The 16,589-nt window shown below is 44.5% G+C and overlaps 1 protein-coding gene across 1 annotated transcript in view; it reads right to left on the bottom strand.

Moving 5' to 3' along the window:
* Window positions 1–16,589, bottom strand: part of EIF3E (eukaryotic translation initiation factor 3 subunit E) — a 277,801-nt gene that overhangs the window by 63,034 nt on the left and 198,178 nt on the right. Inside the window, exon 8 of the mRNA XM_085605092.1 lies at window positions 3,164–3,290. Coding sequence (XP_085461218.1) covers window positions 3,164–3,290 — 127 coding nt within the window. The remainder of the gene's footprint in view (window positions 1–3,163; window positions 3,291–16,589) is intronic.

Raw genomic sequence — 16,589 nt, 5'->3', positions numbered from 1 at the left:
CATTACTTACCATTGGTTGGTTTTGTCACTCATTTGCTTACTTCTTAGAAGAGGATTTGCCTAGCCCAACCTGTGTATGTCACTCCCCTGGTCACAGTTTTCCCTGGTTACCTTGCACTCCTCACGTTTAGGAAATGACTTTTTTCTTTGCACTCCAAGAGAGTGCATGCATCCAGTTGTCTCCCTTGAGCTTCTCCCCCTGTGCTCTGCTCTCTCACAGCGTATACGAACAACAAACAACAAACCTTTCTTTATTCGGCCTTCCGAAGAAAGGTCATAAAAGATACAAATAAAAATACATGGTAAAATATCACATAAAAATCCCGTCAATTTAAAATTCAACACAGACAAGAGTGATCACAGTGATTATATTTGCAAATTTAAAGTGGCAATACATGCAAAGTATCTGGGCGAAGAGCATCAATTTAGTTTTTAACAGTCGATTTGACAGTAAAATCAGATGTATAAAATCAACCTAAATTCGGTCTATGTCGCATGATATTCTGTAGGAAATTAGAAACAATATAAACCAGCCCCTCCCCCTCCAGTGACTGTAAAAAGAGTAGAGCTGGGCGACAAGTACGAAAGCCCAAACGTTTTAATAAGGAGATAAGTAATTTTTTCCGTTGATCCATATAATATTTACAAAAAAGAATAGCATGGATTGTAGACTGGGAGGAACTCCCGTCACAGGGGCAAGGTGATAGTGTTTTAGCCCAATTATTTCTCAACGGAAAAACTACTAGACGTATACTTCTCTCCACTGATTTGCTAGTGTGCTTCTCCCTCGTGTGCAGATTTTTCCCTCCCCAGCTCATTCATTGTTGAGTCTCACCTCTACCATCTCTCCTGTTGCTCCCTCAACACTGAATTCCTATTTTTAAAATTACATTTAAAATAGAGCGTTATAATTTTATTTAATGGATCCATTTTCAATAGGTAAATAAAAAAATAGAAGGCTACTCGCCATTTTAGAGGCACATGCAGCTGTAGTCATTACGCATAAGCACAAACAAAATAAAGCGGCTGCATTATCACACCCACCCCTTTTGATATATTTTATATATGCTGTACAAAATCAGCATTCGACGGGAAAACGCAAAAAGCTGGACAGTAACCTTTCAACACCAAGGTGGCACAGTTTTTCCAATCCATGCAGAGACTACCATCTAGTCACCAGATGTCGAATCACTGCAAAAAAGACCACCACTGATGTTGACGGGAACAATAGGTTGAGGGGTATGCTCTCTTTGTCAAGAGGCAACAGGGCTTAAGTGTCTTGGTCTCCAGAGTCCAAAATTGTAAGTCCATCCTCTACGACGGGATTTATCTAAGCTAAGGAGAATCTGGACTCTTCCACTTGCATGACAGTAGTATCAATACATTTTTACAGCTTTTTTTTTCTTCAATCGGGGCGGGGGGGGGGGGAGGGGGTTGAGAGAGAAACTGTTCAGTCTCTATTAACATTAAGATTCCAGGATACACAATACTGATGTGCACACTGGCATTTTATTCTAGCAGAGTAAAAGAGTTTGTGTACTTGAGTGGCTGTTGCGGCTCAGTTTACCAGTGTGCATGTTTTATACAAATATCTTAATACAAAAAGTGTCTTTCAGTGCACCACAGTTCAACATTTACCGGTTCCTAGTTTAGTTTGGCTTCACGCTGTAGGTCCCTTGGATGCGCCCATTTCCACTTAAGTACAGCCCTGTGGAACACCGCTGTTGAACATTTATTACAATTGTCTGAAAGTGGGATACCTTGAGGGTCAAGGCTCCCGGTCTTTAAATGGATGCGCCATGCAGAGGGTTCTTGTAAATTCAGGGGGCTTTCGAAGTAACTGCCACTTTGAGAACAGTGTCTTTTGTAAACGAAGATCGTGAAACAACATTTTTATGACAGAGGCTTCTGCCCACCTCTATATGCAAAAATATCATTTATAAAATGCGTGAAGGTAGCAGGGAAGAGACCAGTTAAAGGTTCACGTGCCTGGTACGGAGCTGCACTCTAAGTGCAGCGCTTTTATTCACAAATTACCCGCTTGGGCTAGAAACTATTTCTGTAGATATTCACAAAATCTGCAGGGTTCCTGTAGCAAGTGCAGCACATTCACGCACACAAAGCAGTGTGGCATTCCAGTGTCCTGGAAAAAAGGCATAACTCGGGCACACCAAGTGGGGGGCATTAAGTATAGCACAAATATTTTTAAAAAACATGCCTTGGGGCAGTGCTAGTTGAATTCTTGGGGACCCACCTACCCAGTCAGTACATGAGCCTCAGACAATGCGGTGCGACCTGTAGCTAGGAAGCAGACACTGTAGAGGTCTAGATCTTGACAGGAAATGCTTTCAGGGTACTCCCAAAAATATTTTTTCCCCCGATAGTTCGGGGAATGCAGCTGAGGCTATATACTAAAAACGCATAAGACACCTTAATGCTACTGTGAGCAGAGTTTTCAGATTAATACATTGAAGGTTTAATATGATCAACACACAAGCGGACGAGTCCAGTTTAACAGTCCTTGCTGACTACTAGCCTTGATAGCTTTTTTCAGAACTAAGTGCAAGAAGTCAATATTTACAAATATCAAACCTATTTTAATTTCTTTTGGTTCACGATTAAAGTGCAAAAGTGTCCATGTGTAAAAACGAGAGGGTGAGTGGCAACTTCGACAAAGCTTCACTCGTAAAACATATATGAGGGACGTTCAACTAAAGGGAACGTAACTTGTTTTTCAGTAGGAGCCCAACATTGAATTACTAATGAGACTGTCAAGGAAGCTCTGGCTTGACTGCCATATATTAGACCAACAAAGACAAACCAGGCAAAATGCTGCTTCGATTTATCAGCTATTTCATATACTGAACAAGCAAAGCAAGATGCAAAACGTGTAACTTCTCAAATATCTGAATGCCTCAGCCGAGTCTGGTGCAGTGGAAGAGGAAACCCCAACAAAAAGCTAACAATCAGTGATCAAGTGCAAAACACCCAATAATAAACTTAAAACTAAAAGACTAAATGAAAGGATAGAAACAAGGTTAAAAATTGTATAGTAACATAGCACTTGCATTTCAGATTCACCCAAGAAAGGTCAGGAAACTACTGAAGAGTGCACGCTTTGAAAATAATCTACAATCAAATTAAACAAGTTTAGAATTCTTACCTGTTGAATGACTTTAACCAGATCTTTAAGGACTTGCCTTCGTTTTCTGCCATCTTTGTTGGTGATGACAGCTGTTGTTAAATACCGGAGGATATGGGGGCACATTGTCTGAATCGCATTAAGATAACTAAAAGAATAAATAAAATGGAGGAAATATGAAAATGCATACCAAAAGTTTTAAGTGTATCAGTTTATTACTTAGATGCACATAATAAGTAGAAGCAGGCAATGAACGTGCTGCTTTCTAGTACAGCTTTGTTACACTGAGATCAGTAACTTCTAACTAATAACTAAAAATACAAGATACAAAATACTATTCGACATCCGCGGCCTGTCCAAACCCAGCAGTATTGGGCATGATCTGATATTTGTAACCAGTACAATTCTTCCTTAGGTCTAACCAGGTCTGAAATCCAGTACTAGTGTCGCAGTTACCGCCCCCAACAGTCCTCCTCATCCCTGAGTCCTAAAGATTACAGAAGCATTACAACCCTTTTCCTAAACTGGGTCAATAAGAAAAGACCGCCATACTGGGCTCAATTCTACTAGATGCATTTAAAATGCACATCTTTTATCTATCAAAAGCTAGGCGATTCTTTACAGAAGGCAACTGCGGATGGAGGCCTAGACCTGCGTAGCTTACACTGCTTCTATGTGGCCCTTCTGCGGAACAACAAACCTGTGTGAAGGCTGTTAATAGTGGTACACATCCTGACCACTTGGACTTCACAAGGATTCCACATTCTAGTCTATATGGACACTTAGGCACAGGGGGTAGAGAAGGGCGAGGACAACAGCTGAAGATCACACAGTTTAGTGAAGCGAAGGGATTGGAGGTCTGTTAGTGTGGACGGCTTGTCTGCCCTGGCTGTGTTCATAGTATAGAACCCCTATGGTGTTTGTGAGGGTGAAAGGGATATTTAGAACACGCCCTGATACTTAATCTGCATATTCCCATGTGCTTTTATGAAAAACAAGCTTGCTGCCTGCTACAGAGGCAGACCTAAATTTGCCAGCCTTTGCCATGGATCCATCTCAGTGCCTTCTGGCATTATGATTAACCAGTGTCAAAGGCCCAGCTTTCTGATAAGAGAGCCTCTGGGGCCTCGAAGAAATTACAGCTCTTTATGAGTTTGTCACTATTCACTTATTATACTACAGCAACTTACCTTACAGTAATAAAAAGTCTTAGAACCCCACACACCTTTATCCCCAGACAGCACAAAGTCGCTCAGATATGGACGTACAGAATAGAAATTAAAAAGATTCCAACCCAGGTCAGATTTCATTTTTGTAATGTAGCGTTCAGTGCAATTTATTTTAGTCTCCCATACCTTTTTCCATAAGCATTGCGGGATGCGGGGTCTTTTCGCTGACCCACCAGGTGACAGTGTTTGAACCTATATGCTGTTTACTGCGTTTCATTGTGTTTTTTCATTAACATGCAACGGATACAACACAAAAGTATTTCCAGCAATCCTTGCATGTTCTTAACCCCTTCGCTGCTCAATATGGACACACTTTCTTTTTACAGTGAAAACTGATCCTTTTTTTGCAAAGTGCCAAGCTGTAGATTTTGAACCCTAGCTCTGCCGGCACCTAGGGAAACCTAGCAAACCTATAATTTTTTTTAAACTAGACACCCAGGGGAATCCAGGATGGGGTGACTTGACTGGCTATCACCTGGTTCTGTTACCCAGAATCCCTTGCAAACCTAACAATGTGTAAAAAAACAACCCAAAAAACACAAACACAAACACATTTTCCTCACATTTCTGTGGTGGAAAGTTCTGGAATCTTTGTGGATCCACAAAATTCCACCCACACCGCATTCATCAAATTCGTCAGAGAAAAATGGTACCTCACTTGTGTGGGTGGGTCAAGTACCCGCGACAGGCAAGGGCCCAAAACCTATTGAGGAGACATCAAAATTACCTATCACAAAACAACCTAGTTTTGCAAGGAGGTCTAGGGAAACCCATCAAACCCACACATTTCTTAAAACTAGATACCCAGTCGAGTCCAGCAAGTATGGCTTGCGTGGGTCCCCAACATTTCCCTACCCAGAATCCCTTGCAAACCACAGATTTTGTTGAAAAAATTCAATTTCTCACATTTTTGTGTGAGAAAGTTGTAGGATCAACGGGCTGACACAAATGTCCTACTACCCAGCGTTCCCCCCAGGTCTCCTGATAAAAATGGTACTTCACATGTGTGGGTAGGCATAGTGGCTACAACAGGAAATGGCCCAATTCGTAGTGTGGAAACTTCAAAATTACCTATACCAAAACTACCTGGTTTTGGGAAGGGGCACCTGGGTTTTTGGTCCCGGGCTCGGCAGCCATCTTGGGAAACCTACCCAACGCACACATTTCTGAAAACTAGACACCCTGGGGAGTCCAGTGAGGTATGGCTTGCGTGGATCCCCCAACGTTTCCCAACTCAGAATTCCCTGCAAACGTCATTTTTAGCTGAAAAAAACACATTTGCCACATATTCTTGTGTGCAATCACCGTGCCGGCACAAATGTCCTACCCACAGCATTCTCCTTAGTGTCCCGAGTAAAATAATACCTCACATGTGTGGGTGTCCAATGCAGAAATGGCTAAAAACGCTTTTTTTTGTTTTTTTAAATGTAGCGCTTAGAATTGTCGGTGCTATACCCTAAATCCCTATGTCGCGGGCACTAGGCCTACCCACACAAGTGAGGTACCATTTTTCTCATAAGACTTTGGGGAATGCAGGGTGGGTGGAATTCTGTGGATCCACGCCGATTCCAGTACTGTCCACTACAGAAATGTGAGGAAAATGATGTTTTGTTTTTTTACATTTTGAGGATTGCAAAGGATTCTGGGTAACAGAACCTGGTTTCCCTGCCATGTGCGAGGACAGCCGGGAGCCGTCCTGCGCACATGAGTCCCTTGGCGCAGGACGGCTCCCGGCCGTCCTGCGCATGGAAGGGGTTAACATTGCTGCTGGAAATAAAGGACAGTTGGAGCTGTTGGCTGGCCGAGGGTGAAGTGAAAACTTACACAGAAGACTGCAGCACGCACCCTCCCACCCCCTAGCATTTTGGGCAAGGTTGCTTCAGGCTCTGTGAGGCACATACTTGGCCGGAGCACACTGGCAGCCTCAAGCCAGCAGTCATGCCCAGGGCAGAACTTATGCAATAACACGAACGGCACTGCATACAGCTGATCGAGCGCTGCCCCTTACACTAAAAAAAACAAATTGTTTGCCTGACTGACTTCAGCTTGAGAGGCCGCGAGCCGCGACGATGGGTTAATTGCCGCGGCGGTGGGCTGGTCGGGCCAGGCCACCCGCTCCTCAGAGTCCAGTCCTGGCCTGCATGGTCCCTTCCTCTGCAATTCGTGGTGGGGGTGACTGTCATCATGATCAATATTTTCAATTTACTGCAGCCACGTGGTGCTACCACGATTTGCCACAACCACCAGCCTCTCTCAAACTGCAGCAGCCGGCTCGGGCAGCGCTAGCAGAACGTCACGTGATGTCGCAGCAGCGCTTAAGGTCCTTCTCTGACCCTTTATCACACAACCTTCTGAGCTGAGTCGGCTGATGTCGTAGCCATTGGGCACTACCTCACCACGTGACATCAGTCAAAGCCCAGCCTACGGGAATCTCCTTCTATATTGGTACATTGTAGTAACCAGCTTCTACTAGCTCAGCCTGCCTGCCTATGCCCCCTCCCACCAAGACTGCGTAAAGAGAACTCTTCCCCAGGATCCCGCTGGGCTCACTGCTAGGAGCAGGGAGAGCCTGAGAATCCCAGCGCCCCCTCTTAGCGGACTGTAAACACGTGTGACAGGGGAGTTACAGGCCCGACCAACACCCCTGTGCAGGGCAGCGACGTCCAGGATGGGCTCAAGAGAGGCAGGTAGCTGTCTCCCAACACTCCAGCCATCATAACCCCTCTCCTCCACTACCAGACACGCCCCTGTCTCGGACAACGCAACCGACGAATAGTACATTTTGCTGCTGCAAAACCGGGATCGTAGGCAGCTCCGCCAATGCACCTCACTCCACTGCGTATTGCTAGTTATACCAATATTTCTCACACGGAGTGTGGCTCTCTTGCAATGTTCACTAGTGTTTTATACTATTTATATAATGTGTAACGTAACTGCTGCTCATGTAAAGAGCTCCAATACCTTCGGGTCGAGTTTGCGCTATATAAAAACGCAAAAAAGACATTTTTTTTTCTTTCAAAGTGGTCATCCTAACACTGCTTTGTCAATGCACGTCACAAATAATGCCTCGTTTCACTATAAGCATCACGTAGGGCATAAAAAGGTCTTCTCGGGCGCTTCACTTCAGTAACTTCGTTCATCCGTATAATCAGTTCCCTCAGAGCTCTCCCAAAGCACCTCAGTTTACAACCTCAAAATTCTACCGTATAGAGAACAATCAGGTCCGCAAATGCGCCTCACTGTAATGCCTTCTGCTGTTAATATACTGTGACCACACACTGGTCATAGAAAGACCTTCACGTTTGTGCGTACACTACGCTCTGCACGGTCTGGGACTTCCATTCTGGCTAATCTATACTGCACTATAATGATGAAACACTCATGGTACGCCACAACTCACTGCTGATCACTATGGCCGATCACACTTTACATGGGTACAGTTGGGTGGATACATCTGTGAAGCATTCCTTCTCTAAATTCGTGATCCAACCAAACTAACGCATCTTTTACACTCTCGATGTGATGTGGACGTGGGGATCTGCACTTATTTCATTCGGGGGTAGTGGTTTAGCGGCGACACCCTTCATACTCGCTCTTAAGTTCATGTGCGAGGGGGCTTTTCATCAGCCTATCAAACAGCATGAGGGGGTTTTCTTCTTTCAACCCTGCAAGGCAGTTTACATGTGTGGTATTTTACAACACGTGTGCCCTTTCGGTCATCTTGAAGCGGGCACGGGTACCTTCTTCCCAATTTAAAGCAGTGATTGGGCGTGATACTCCCAACACTTAGACCGTGTAAAAGGCTTCCCTCTTACAACCTCACCCGAAGCAATGTTGGGTAACTTTCCTCTTACTTTTTACCCAAAACAATTTGAGCCCCCCTTCACCTTGAGTGTGTGCGCCTGAGGCTCCCTCTTCCAGCTCCCCAATTCTCCATTCCTCCCGGCAGTTTGGCTTGACGGCCGAATTTGAAGCAGGGAAACCAGGTTTGAGTCTTGGCGGGAGACTCAAACATTTTGTGATTCTGGGTAAATCACATAATTTCCCCGTTCCTGACAATTAATGAAAGTGTCCGTTTGTGATACAACTATACCCCAAGTTCGCATTATATAACACTGTATTGAAAAAAAAAAACCCTATTTTTACCACGCGCACTTTTTGAAAATCCGATCATGTCTCGCATTTTATTGAGTTAAAGCCATTTGCTTTGCTATACAATTCCATTAGCAAAGCAAATGGCTTTAACTTAATCAAAGGCGAGACCTATTGCATTTTTAATGCTTGTTACTGGTAATGTCCCTCATATTCAAGCATGCATTACCCGCAGCAAGCTTAAATCCACCGAGTCTATCATATCTTGCAAAACATTTATACAGCGTGTCTTTGCAAATTAAAAACTGCCCTGATTTGCAAACATGGGTAACTTTTTTTTTTTAAGCTATCCAAGTCACTAATGGGGATCACTTTTATTTTGGGGCCTCGGCCTATTTTCGGTCCCTGTCTGAACCTGTGCTTATGTGATGGTAGAGATTGAAGCCTGGGCCAAGAAATAAGGCCATGTTGCGGACTCTGCTAACAAGACAAAAACGTGTCCCCACTTGGTGGCACCAACCTGCTGACCAGATGATGGAAGGACCACCTACTCTCAGGACCTTTGTCTTTTTAGAAAGGGGTATTGGAGAGTTCTCGTTGACCTAATCAACAAATATACACAGATTGTAGAAGTTGAACTGGGCCAGTTCTAAATAGCTGTCCAAAAACCAGGATGGTCTTGGTGTTTGGAGAATTATAAATGAAAGGCTTAAGGATCTACTATTGGATGTCAGTAGATCCACATAAAGACTAATTAAGCCTGGGTTAAGAAAAGCCCTCTAGTACCCTGCAACACAAGTGTCATAAAAGGGACTAGTGTGACAGTTTGAGGCCACCCCCTGCCCCCCATGAAAGCCAGTTAAGGGCTTTAGATCAAATACTAATCTTATGTGGTCTAGATCAGGCTTCTCCAATGAGTAATTTGTAAGCTGGTGGAAGCACTGCACTTACCTACAAGTAGCTCTTCTGTGTGTAGAGAAAGCCTACTAAATTAGAAGCTTCTGCTTGGTTGAATTAATATATGTATACCACAATTGAGTGTTAGAATTTATTGCCAATCCCCACTCTGTTCTTGCCAGCGATATCCTCTTGGGGAATTTGTATATTGCGAGGACATCCAGAGAAATATCCAGTAGGAAGAACTATCTGATCCATACTTGCATAAAGGACACATCTAGTTTACTGTCTTAAGTAAAATGGACAATTTCAATGTGTTCCTGCACAGCAACTTGTATTTAGCAAAGCACAGCAGATACAGCAGGAGGTAGGAAAGGGGTAACAGAAAACAAGGAGAAAACCTGCAAAGCAGTAGAATACAAATGCTTGCACCTAAAATGGTTAAACATGTATATGAATATTTAAAGGAAAGACCCAGGAGTTCATTTCTGGTATATGAAACCCCTTGGTTTGTGACACTGCCAAAATAAGGAAGTTCCAGCTACTATCTCACACAGATGGACTTATATTTGGTATGCCTACTGTGACAATGTGTGACATGGTCAGGTCTTGTTGAGCTTCTAAAAGAGATGCCCCAAATGAAATGACAAGTCATAGGTGAAGGCTGGAGAGGGCACACCCTGGGATCAGTCATCTACATGCAGCAAAATTAAAGGTAGGCCAGGATTAGAGGGTCTGGGTAGATCAGGCAGGTGATTTGGAGATGGGAACAAGAAAGAAATCTGAGCAGAGCCCCCATAATTCTCCCACTCTCAGATTGAGATGCTGAAATCAGATTATGGAACACTGAAAAAAAGTAAGAAATAGCACCATGAAAACCCAAATTGTAATTTATAAATAAACACCAAGCCCTGTCAATAACTGGTTTAAGTAATAGTGTAATCATATCTGATTGCGTAGCTTGTTAATGCGGAGTCAGTTATGTGTGAATCTGTGTAATATTCCATCCTATGTGTTCTCTAACAAAGTAAGAGAAAGGGTAGGTCTCGTTTCTGTGTTCCATAATTTGGTAGCTTGTGGTGCTGCCGGGGCTTTGGAATGCTCCAATGTGATCTATCAATGTTGTGTTTGCAGTGTAAGATGGTTTGTCTAATGTTTTGTGACTAGTGTTTCTTGGTGGGAGGTGCTTTTGGGAGCTCCAAGATAACCATTTGGTATTTCTGCTTCGTCGGAAATTTGTGTGTGAAAATTCATGGCAAGTTCTGTTGCGAGTTACATGGCTGACTATATGACATGGGCTATTGAATAATTACCCACGGATCATTAAAAAAAACGTGATTATGTTTTTCCAAATAATTTTTGCTGGCTGTACTTCATCATAACTATCCTTTTTCGAATTAGGTCTTCAGCGTTTTAAATGTAGTAGAGATGAAGAGTGGACAGGTTGCAGTTGCTAATCACCCAGACATCCTCTTGCCACCCTCTCCACTTCCACACAAAAAATAAAATAAAAGTCTAACATAATGTACACCAGTATTCTTAAATGACAAGTTAAAGAATGTGTACACATAACTGTGATGTACACAGCTGTGCAAGTGTATAGGAAACCTTATCTCCTAGAACAAGAGACCGTGTTTTCCAAAGGTGGTGTCTCCTTGTCCTATAGGTTTCAAAGTTAATGTGAGCATTCAATTTGAACAGATCACCAAATGGAAACTGTTGTACGCATTAGGCAGAACGCAAGTAAACCGGATTTTAAACAAGTTTCTGTAAAGCTCCAGATGTAAAGCCAAACGAAGTACAAAGTGGATCTATTTAAATATTAAGGCATTCCAAGACCTATAGATATTTAAAGCATCACAAGTGTCAACAGGATATTTGAAGTAGATTTGGAGTACAACATTACTCAACTGGGTCTTATTCTGCCAACCACCCTTAAAACTCGCTAATGCAAGGTGAATTAAATACCACAAGAATCCACCTGCGAATACATCTACACATTTTATATCTCCTTTGGATATTTGCTCCTTTTATGATTGGGCCGAGCAGCAATGGTCAGAGTTACTGGAAGCAGGTGAAACCAAAGCTTCCCATACCTTTTGCAACTTTTTGTACATGGCTACAGGGAAGCTATAGATATGCCTGGATCTCACATGGTAGAAGTAGATGGCATTCATAGGTTTAACTGCTATGTTAGCAATGACCTGAAATCAATGATTACCATGCCCTAAACTTCCAACATTTTGCTCAACTGTCTCACCAACTATGCTGGAGGAAACTGTCCAGGTCATTCACACCCAGAAAGTAAAAAGGCATATTGTTTTATCAAAATGTGTAGCATTGTAGAAATTGAAACCATACATTTGGGGTAGTTACTGCTTTCTACTATATAATGCATTCATCCAAGCAGCCTATTCAATCTACAAGCTTGATGCAGAAATGTTTCCAATTTTCAGAAAAAAAGCATTTGAAGCTATCCTGCGAACTATCGCTTGATCAGCCCAATTGACATGTCAACACATTTTCTGGGGAATGCTTCTGAAATGATCTGAGATGTGGGCTAGGACAAGGAATATGCTACTTACCAGTATGCATCTGTTGTTGGCATGTAGAGCTGCAGATCTATACACAGTGCATAGATCGCCATCTGGTGTTGGGCCCGGATGTTTGCAGTTTGTTTTTCCTCTTGGAAAGTCTTTGGAAGTCACGAGGTCGGTGACTCCTCCTTTGGTTCGTATTGCGCATGGGCTTCAGCTCCATCCTCATGTGTGTTGTATCTAAATAAGATAGACTGGAACGGATACAGGTAGCCGGGTGGGCGTGTATAGATCTGCAGCTCTACATGCCAAGAACAGATGAATACTGGTAAGTAGCATATTCCGTTCGAGGCATATGAGCTGCAGATTATACACTGTGCATAGACTATATAGCAGTACCCAACCCTAGCGGCGACCACCGGCATCCGTTGCAGTTGTTTGGAACAGTGTTTTTAGTACAGCCTGGCCCACACTAGCTTGTTGCTTGGTTTGCACATCTACACAGTAATGTTTTGTGAAAGTGTGCGGTGTTGACCATGTCGCTGCTTTGCAGATGTCATCTAGTGGTATGTTTCCTAGAAAAACCATAGAAGCCCCTATCTTCCTTGTAGAGTGGGCTTTAGGGGGAACAGATAGCGTTCGTTTTGCTTTGTGGTAGCAAATCTGTATGCATTTTACAATCCACCTAGCTATCCCCGATTTGGAAATATGGTTGCCTTTATGTGGTGGAGAGAAAGAGACAAATAGCTGTTTGGTTTTTCTGAAAGGTTGTGTTCTTTGGATGTAGTAAAGTAAGGCCCTTTTAACATCCAGTGTGTGTAAAGCCCTTTCCGCAACGGTTTGAGGTTGTGAGAAAAAGACTGGTAATTCTACCGACTGGTTTAGATGGAATGGAGAAATGACTTTGGGTAGAAATTTTGGGTTGGTGCGGAGTACAACCTTGTTCTGATGCATTTGGAGAAAAGGTTCCTGTATAGTGAGTGCTTGTATTTCACTAACCCTTCTAAGGGAAGTGATGGCCACTAGAAATGCTGTTTTCCATGTGAGAAATTGCAGCTCACATGTAATGGTTCGAAAGGGGGTCCCACTAGCCTTGTGAGAACTATATTCAAGTTCCAGACAGGTGAGGGTGGCACTCTGGGTGGAATTACTCTTTTGAGGCCTTCCATAAAGGCCTTGATGGCAGGCACCCTGAAAAGTGATAGGTGCTGCCTGTTCTGTAAGTAAGCAGCAATTGCTGCGAGGTGTAACCGAATGGATGTATATGCTAGGTTACACCTTTGTAGATGGAGCAAGTAACATATGATGTGCTGTATAGATACGTCTAGAGGATTAATTGTGTTGTGGCAGTAAACAACAAATCTTTTCCACTTTGCAGCATAGCATGCCCTAGTAGTAGGGCGTCTAGTTTTCCTGATAATATTCATGCAATCAGGGGGAAGATTAAGGTATCCGAATTCTAGGACCTCAGGAGTCAGATCGCAAGGTTGAGCTGAGCTGGGTCCGGGTGCCTGATCTCTCCATGGTTCTGGGTTAGGAGGCATGGTGAGAGGTGCAGCTTTTGGTGTGGTACTACCGAGAGTTCCAGCAGTGTGGTGTACCACGGTTGTCTCTTGCCCATGTTGGAGCTACTAGGATCAGTGTTAGGGAATGCTGTTGTAGCTTTCGCACCACTAATGGAATTAGTGGGAGAGGTGGAAAAGCGTATGCAAATTTGTTTGACCAGTTCATCCATATCGCATTGCCTTTGGACAATGGGTGTGGATATCTGGCGGCGAAGCTTGGGCATTTTTTGTTGTCTTGGGTGGCAAATAGGTCTATGTGTGGATGCCCACACTTCTGAAAGAACGGGTGAAGAACCTGTGGGTGAAGTTCCCATTCGTGAATCTGTTGTGTTTGTCTGCTGAGCAGATCTGCCACGGTGTTTTGTACTCCTGGGACGTGTTGGGCAATTCCACAGAAAATCTTTCTCCTGGCCCATCTCCATATGCTCTGTGCTAATTGAGAGAGCTGTGGAGTGTGTGCCCCCCTGTTTTTGAATGTAGTACATGGCAGTCATGTGGTCTGTGCGAATGAGGACTGCCTTGCCTGAAATCTGCGTCTGGAAGGATTTTAGGGCTAGGAAGATTGCCAGTAACTCCAGATGGTTGACGTGGAGTAACTTCTTTTGCGGCGTCCATGTGTCCGGTACTGTGAGATGTAACAGATGAGCTCCCCAGCCGGAGAGCGATGCGTCTGTTAGGATTATTTGTGGAACCGGGTCCAGGAACGGTCGACCTTTGGAAAGGTTTGTGGTGTTCCACCACTGCAGAGAGCGATGGGTGCGACCGTCTACCAACACCAGATCTGTCAGTTGCCCCTGGGCCTGGTTCCACTGGCGCGCTAAACACTCTTGGAGTGGACGCATCTGGAGTCTTGCATGAGGCACTATGAAAATGCAAGAGGCCATCATCCCTATCAGTTACATAAACACCCTTGCTGGGAGAGAGTGTTGACATATGAATTTTTGACGCAGAGCCTGTAGATTTGCAATCCTGGTAGGATTGGGATAGGCTATGGCTTTTGAGGTGTCTATGGTGGCACCGAGGTATTGTTTTGTGTGTGATGGTACCAGGTGGGACTTTTGGTGGTTCACCGTGAAACCTAGCTGGTGAAGTAGTTGGATTGTAGCGGCGGTGTGTTGCACACATTGTTCGTAGGACGTGGCTTTTATTAGCCAGTCGTCCAAATACGGGAAGACGTGAATGTGCTGTCTTCTGAGGTGTGCCGCCACTACTGCTAGGCACTTGGTGAATACCCTTGGTGCTGTTGTTACCCCGAACGGGAGCACCTTGAACTGGTAGTGTTGCCCGTCCGCTACAAATCTGAGGTACTTTCTGTGAGCATGGTGTATTGGGATGTGAAAGTATGCGTCTTAAGTCCAGAGTGGTGAGAAAGTCGTTCTGGGAGAGGAGTGGAAGAACCTGTTGAAGGGTTACCATGTGAAAATGGTCTGAATGTATGCAAGTATTTAGAGGTCTGAGATCTAGGATAGGTCGTAGTCTCGTCTCTCTTTGGAATCAGAAAGTACAGGGAGTAGACCCCTAAATTTTGTTGATTGATGGGGACCTGCTCTATGGCTTGTTTTTGCAGGACGGAGATTAACTCCTGTTTTAGTAACGTGGCATGTTCTTGAGATATTGGGCGTTGCCCGAGTGGAATGTTTGGGGGTAGATGTTAATTCTAGGCAATACCCTGAATGAATAATTTGGGTCCCCCATCTGTCTGAGGTGATTGTCTCCCAGACGTGAAGGAAATGTTGTATTCTGCCCCCGACCGGAGTGGAATGGTCTGGAGGGGGCGGGGGAAAGTCATTGGGTAGGCGGTGTGGCAGAGCGGGCGGTATTTGTCTTGCCTCTACCTTTATTATTATTACCTCTGTATCCGCCTCTTTGATAACCCTTTGTGAAGGTAGATTGAGGAGGGGATTTGTAGGACGTGGATGCACTATCCGAGGAGTAGCCCCTGCCCGTGCCCCGAAAGGAAGAGCGGCGAAAGGAGCGCCTAGGATTGTGTGACTGTAGGGCTCCCATGGATTTCGCCGTATCAGTATCTTTCTTCATCTTGGAGGGCTTCATCAACTTTTGGGCCAAATAAATGATATTGGTCGAATGGGTGGTTCAATATGGAGGACTGTACCTCAGGTTTAAAACCTGAAACTCTTAGCTAGGCGTGGCGACGGAGAAGGACACTGGTGTTTATGGCCCTGGAGGCTGTATCTGCCGCATCTAGGGCACAGCGTATAGAGGTATTAGTTATTGTTTTTCCCTCTTGGATCAATTCATTAGCCCCATTTCTGTATTTTTCAGGGAGATGGTGCATGATGGTCTCTAACTCATCATAATGCGCCCTGTCGTATCTGGCCAATAGCGCTTGCGTGTTGGCGATACGCCATATATTGGCGGCTTGTGACGCAGTGCGCTTCCCTGACGCGTCTAGGAGCTTGGACTCTTTGTCAGGTGGTGGTGCTTCGCCCGACGCCTGAGAATTTGAACGCTTCCTAGCTGTAGATACCACTAAGGAATCCAGTGGTGCAGGGCCTTTAATGTATGAAGGATCTGTGGGGGCGGCTTTGTATTTCTCTATACGGGGGTTTAGGACCCTGGCCCCGACTGGGTCTTTAAAAACCTCCGGTGCATGTTTGATTACTCCTTTTAACATAGGTAGAATGGCAGTAGACCTATGTGCATTATCGAAGGTGTCTAGGAGAAAATCTTCCTCCACTGGGTCAGTATGCAACTCCACCCCGTGATAATGTGCCGCCCTCTGTAGTAGGTGGTGAAAGCCTAACGAATCTTCTGGTGGGGATGGCCTAGATGGGTAAAGGTCATCCTGTGGGACATCTGGGATGTCCGGATTGCTATAGTCATTCCATGGGTCTGGAGATCCAGTAGGGTTGGGGTCTTGTGGCACATCTGCTGGATCATAGTAAGGGTCCCCTAGATCATCTTGGTCTGGAGACAGGGTTGGAGAGCTATGAGGCAGGGGTGGAGAAGGTGGAGGTGGGGAGGGTGGAGGAGGTGGGGAAGGCACTCTGAAAGGGGAGGTAGCAGTGTCCTTCCTGCTTGGACACTTGGAGCTGGTTTGTCCAAGTGTCTCTTTTTTGAAGCCAGTGTCAAATGTCCAGTTTTTGGATCCTTGGTAAGTGTCTTT

Source organism: Triturus cristatus, chromosome 5_1 (genome assembly GCF_964204655.1).
Source record: "Triturus cristatus chromosome 5_1, aTriCri1.1, whole genome shotgun sequence".
Lineage (NCBI taxonomy): Eukaryota > Metazoa > Chordata > Amphibia > Caudata > Salamandridae > Triturus > Triturus cristatus.
This window is presented reverse-complemented; position numbering and strand designations above follow the sequence as displayed.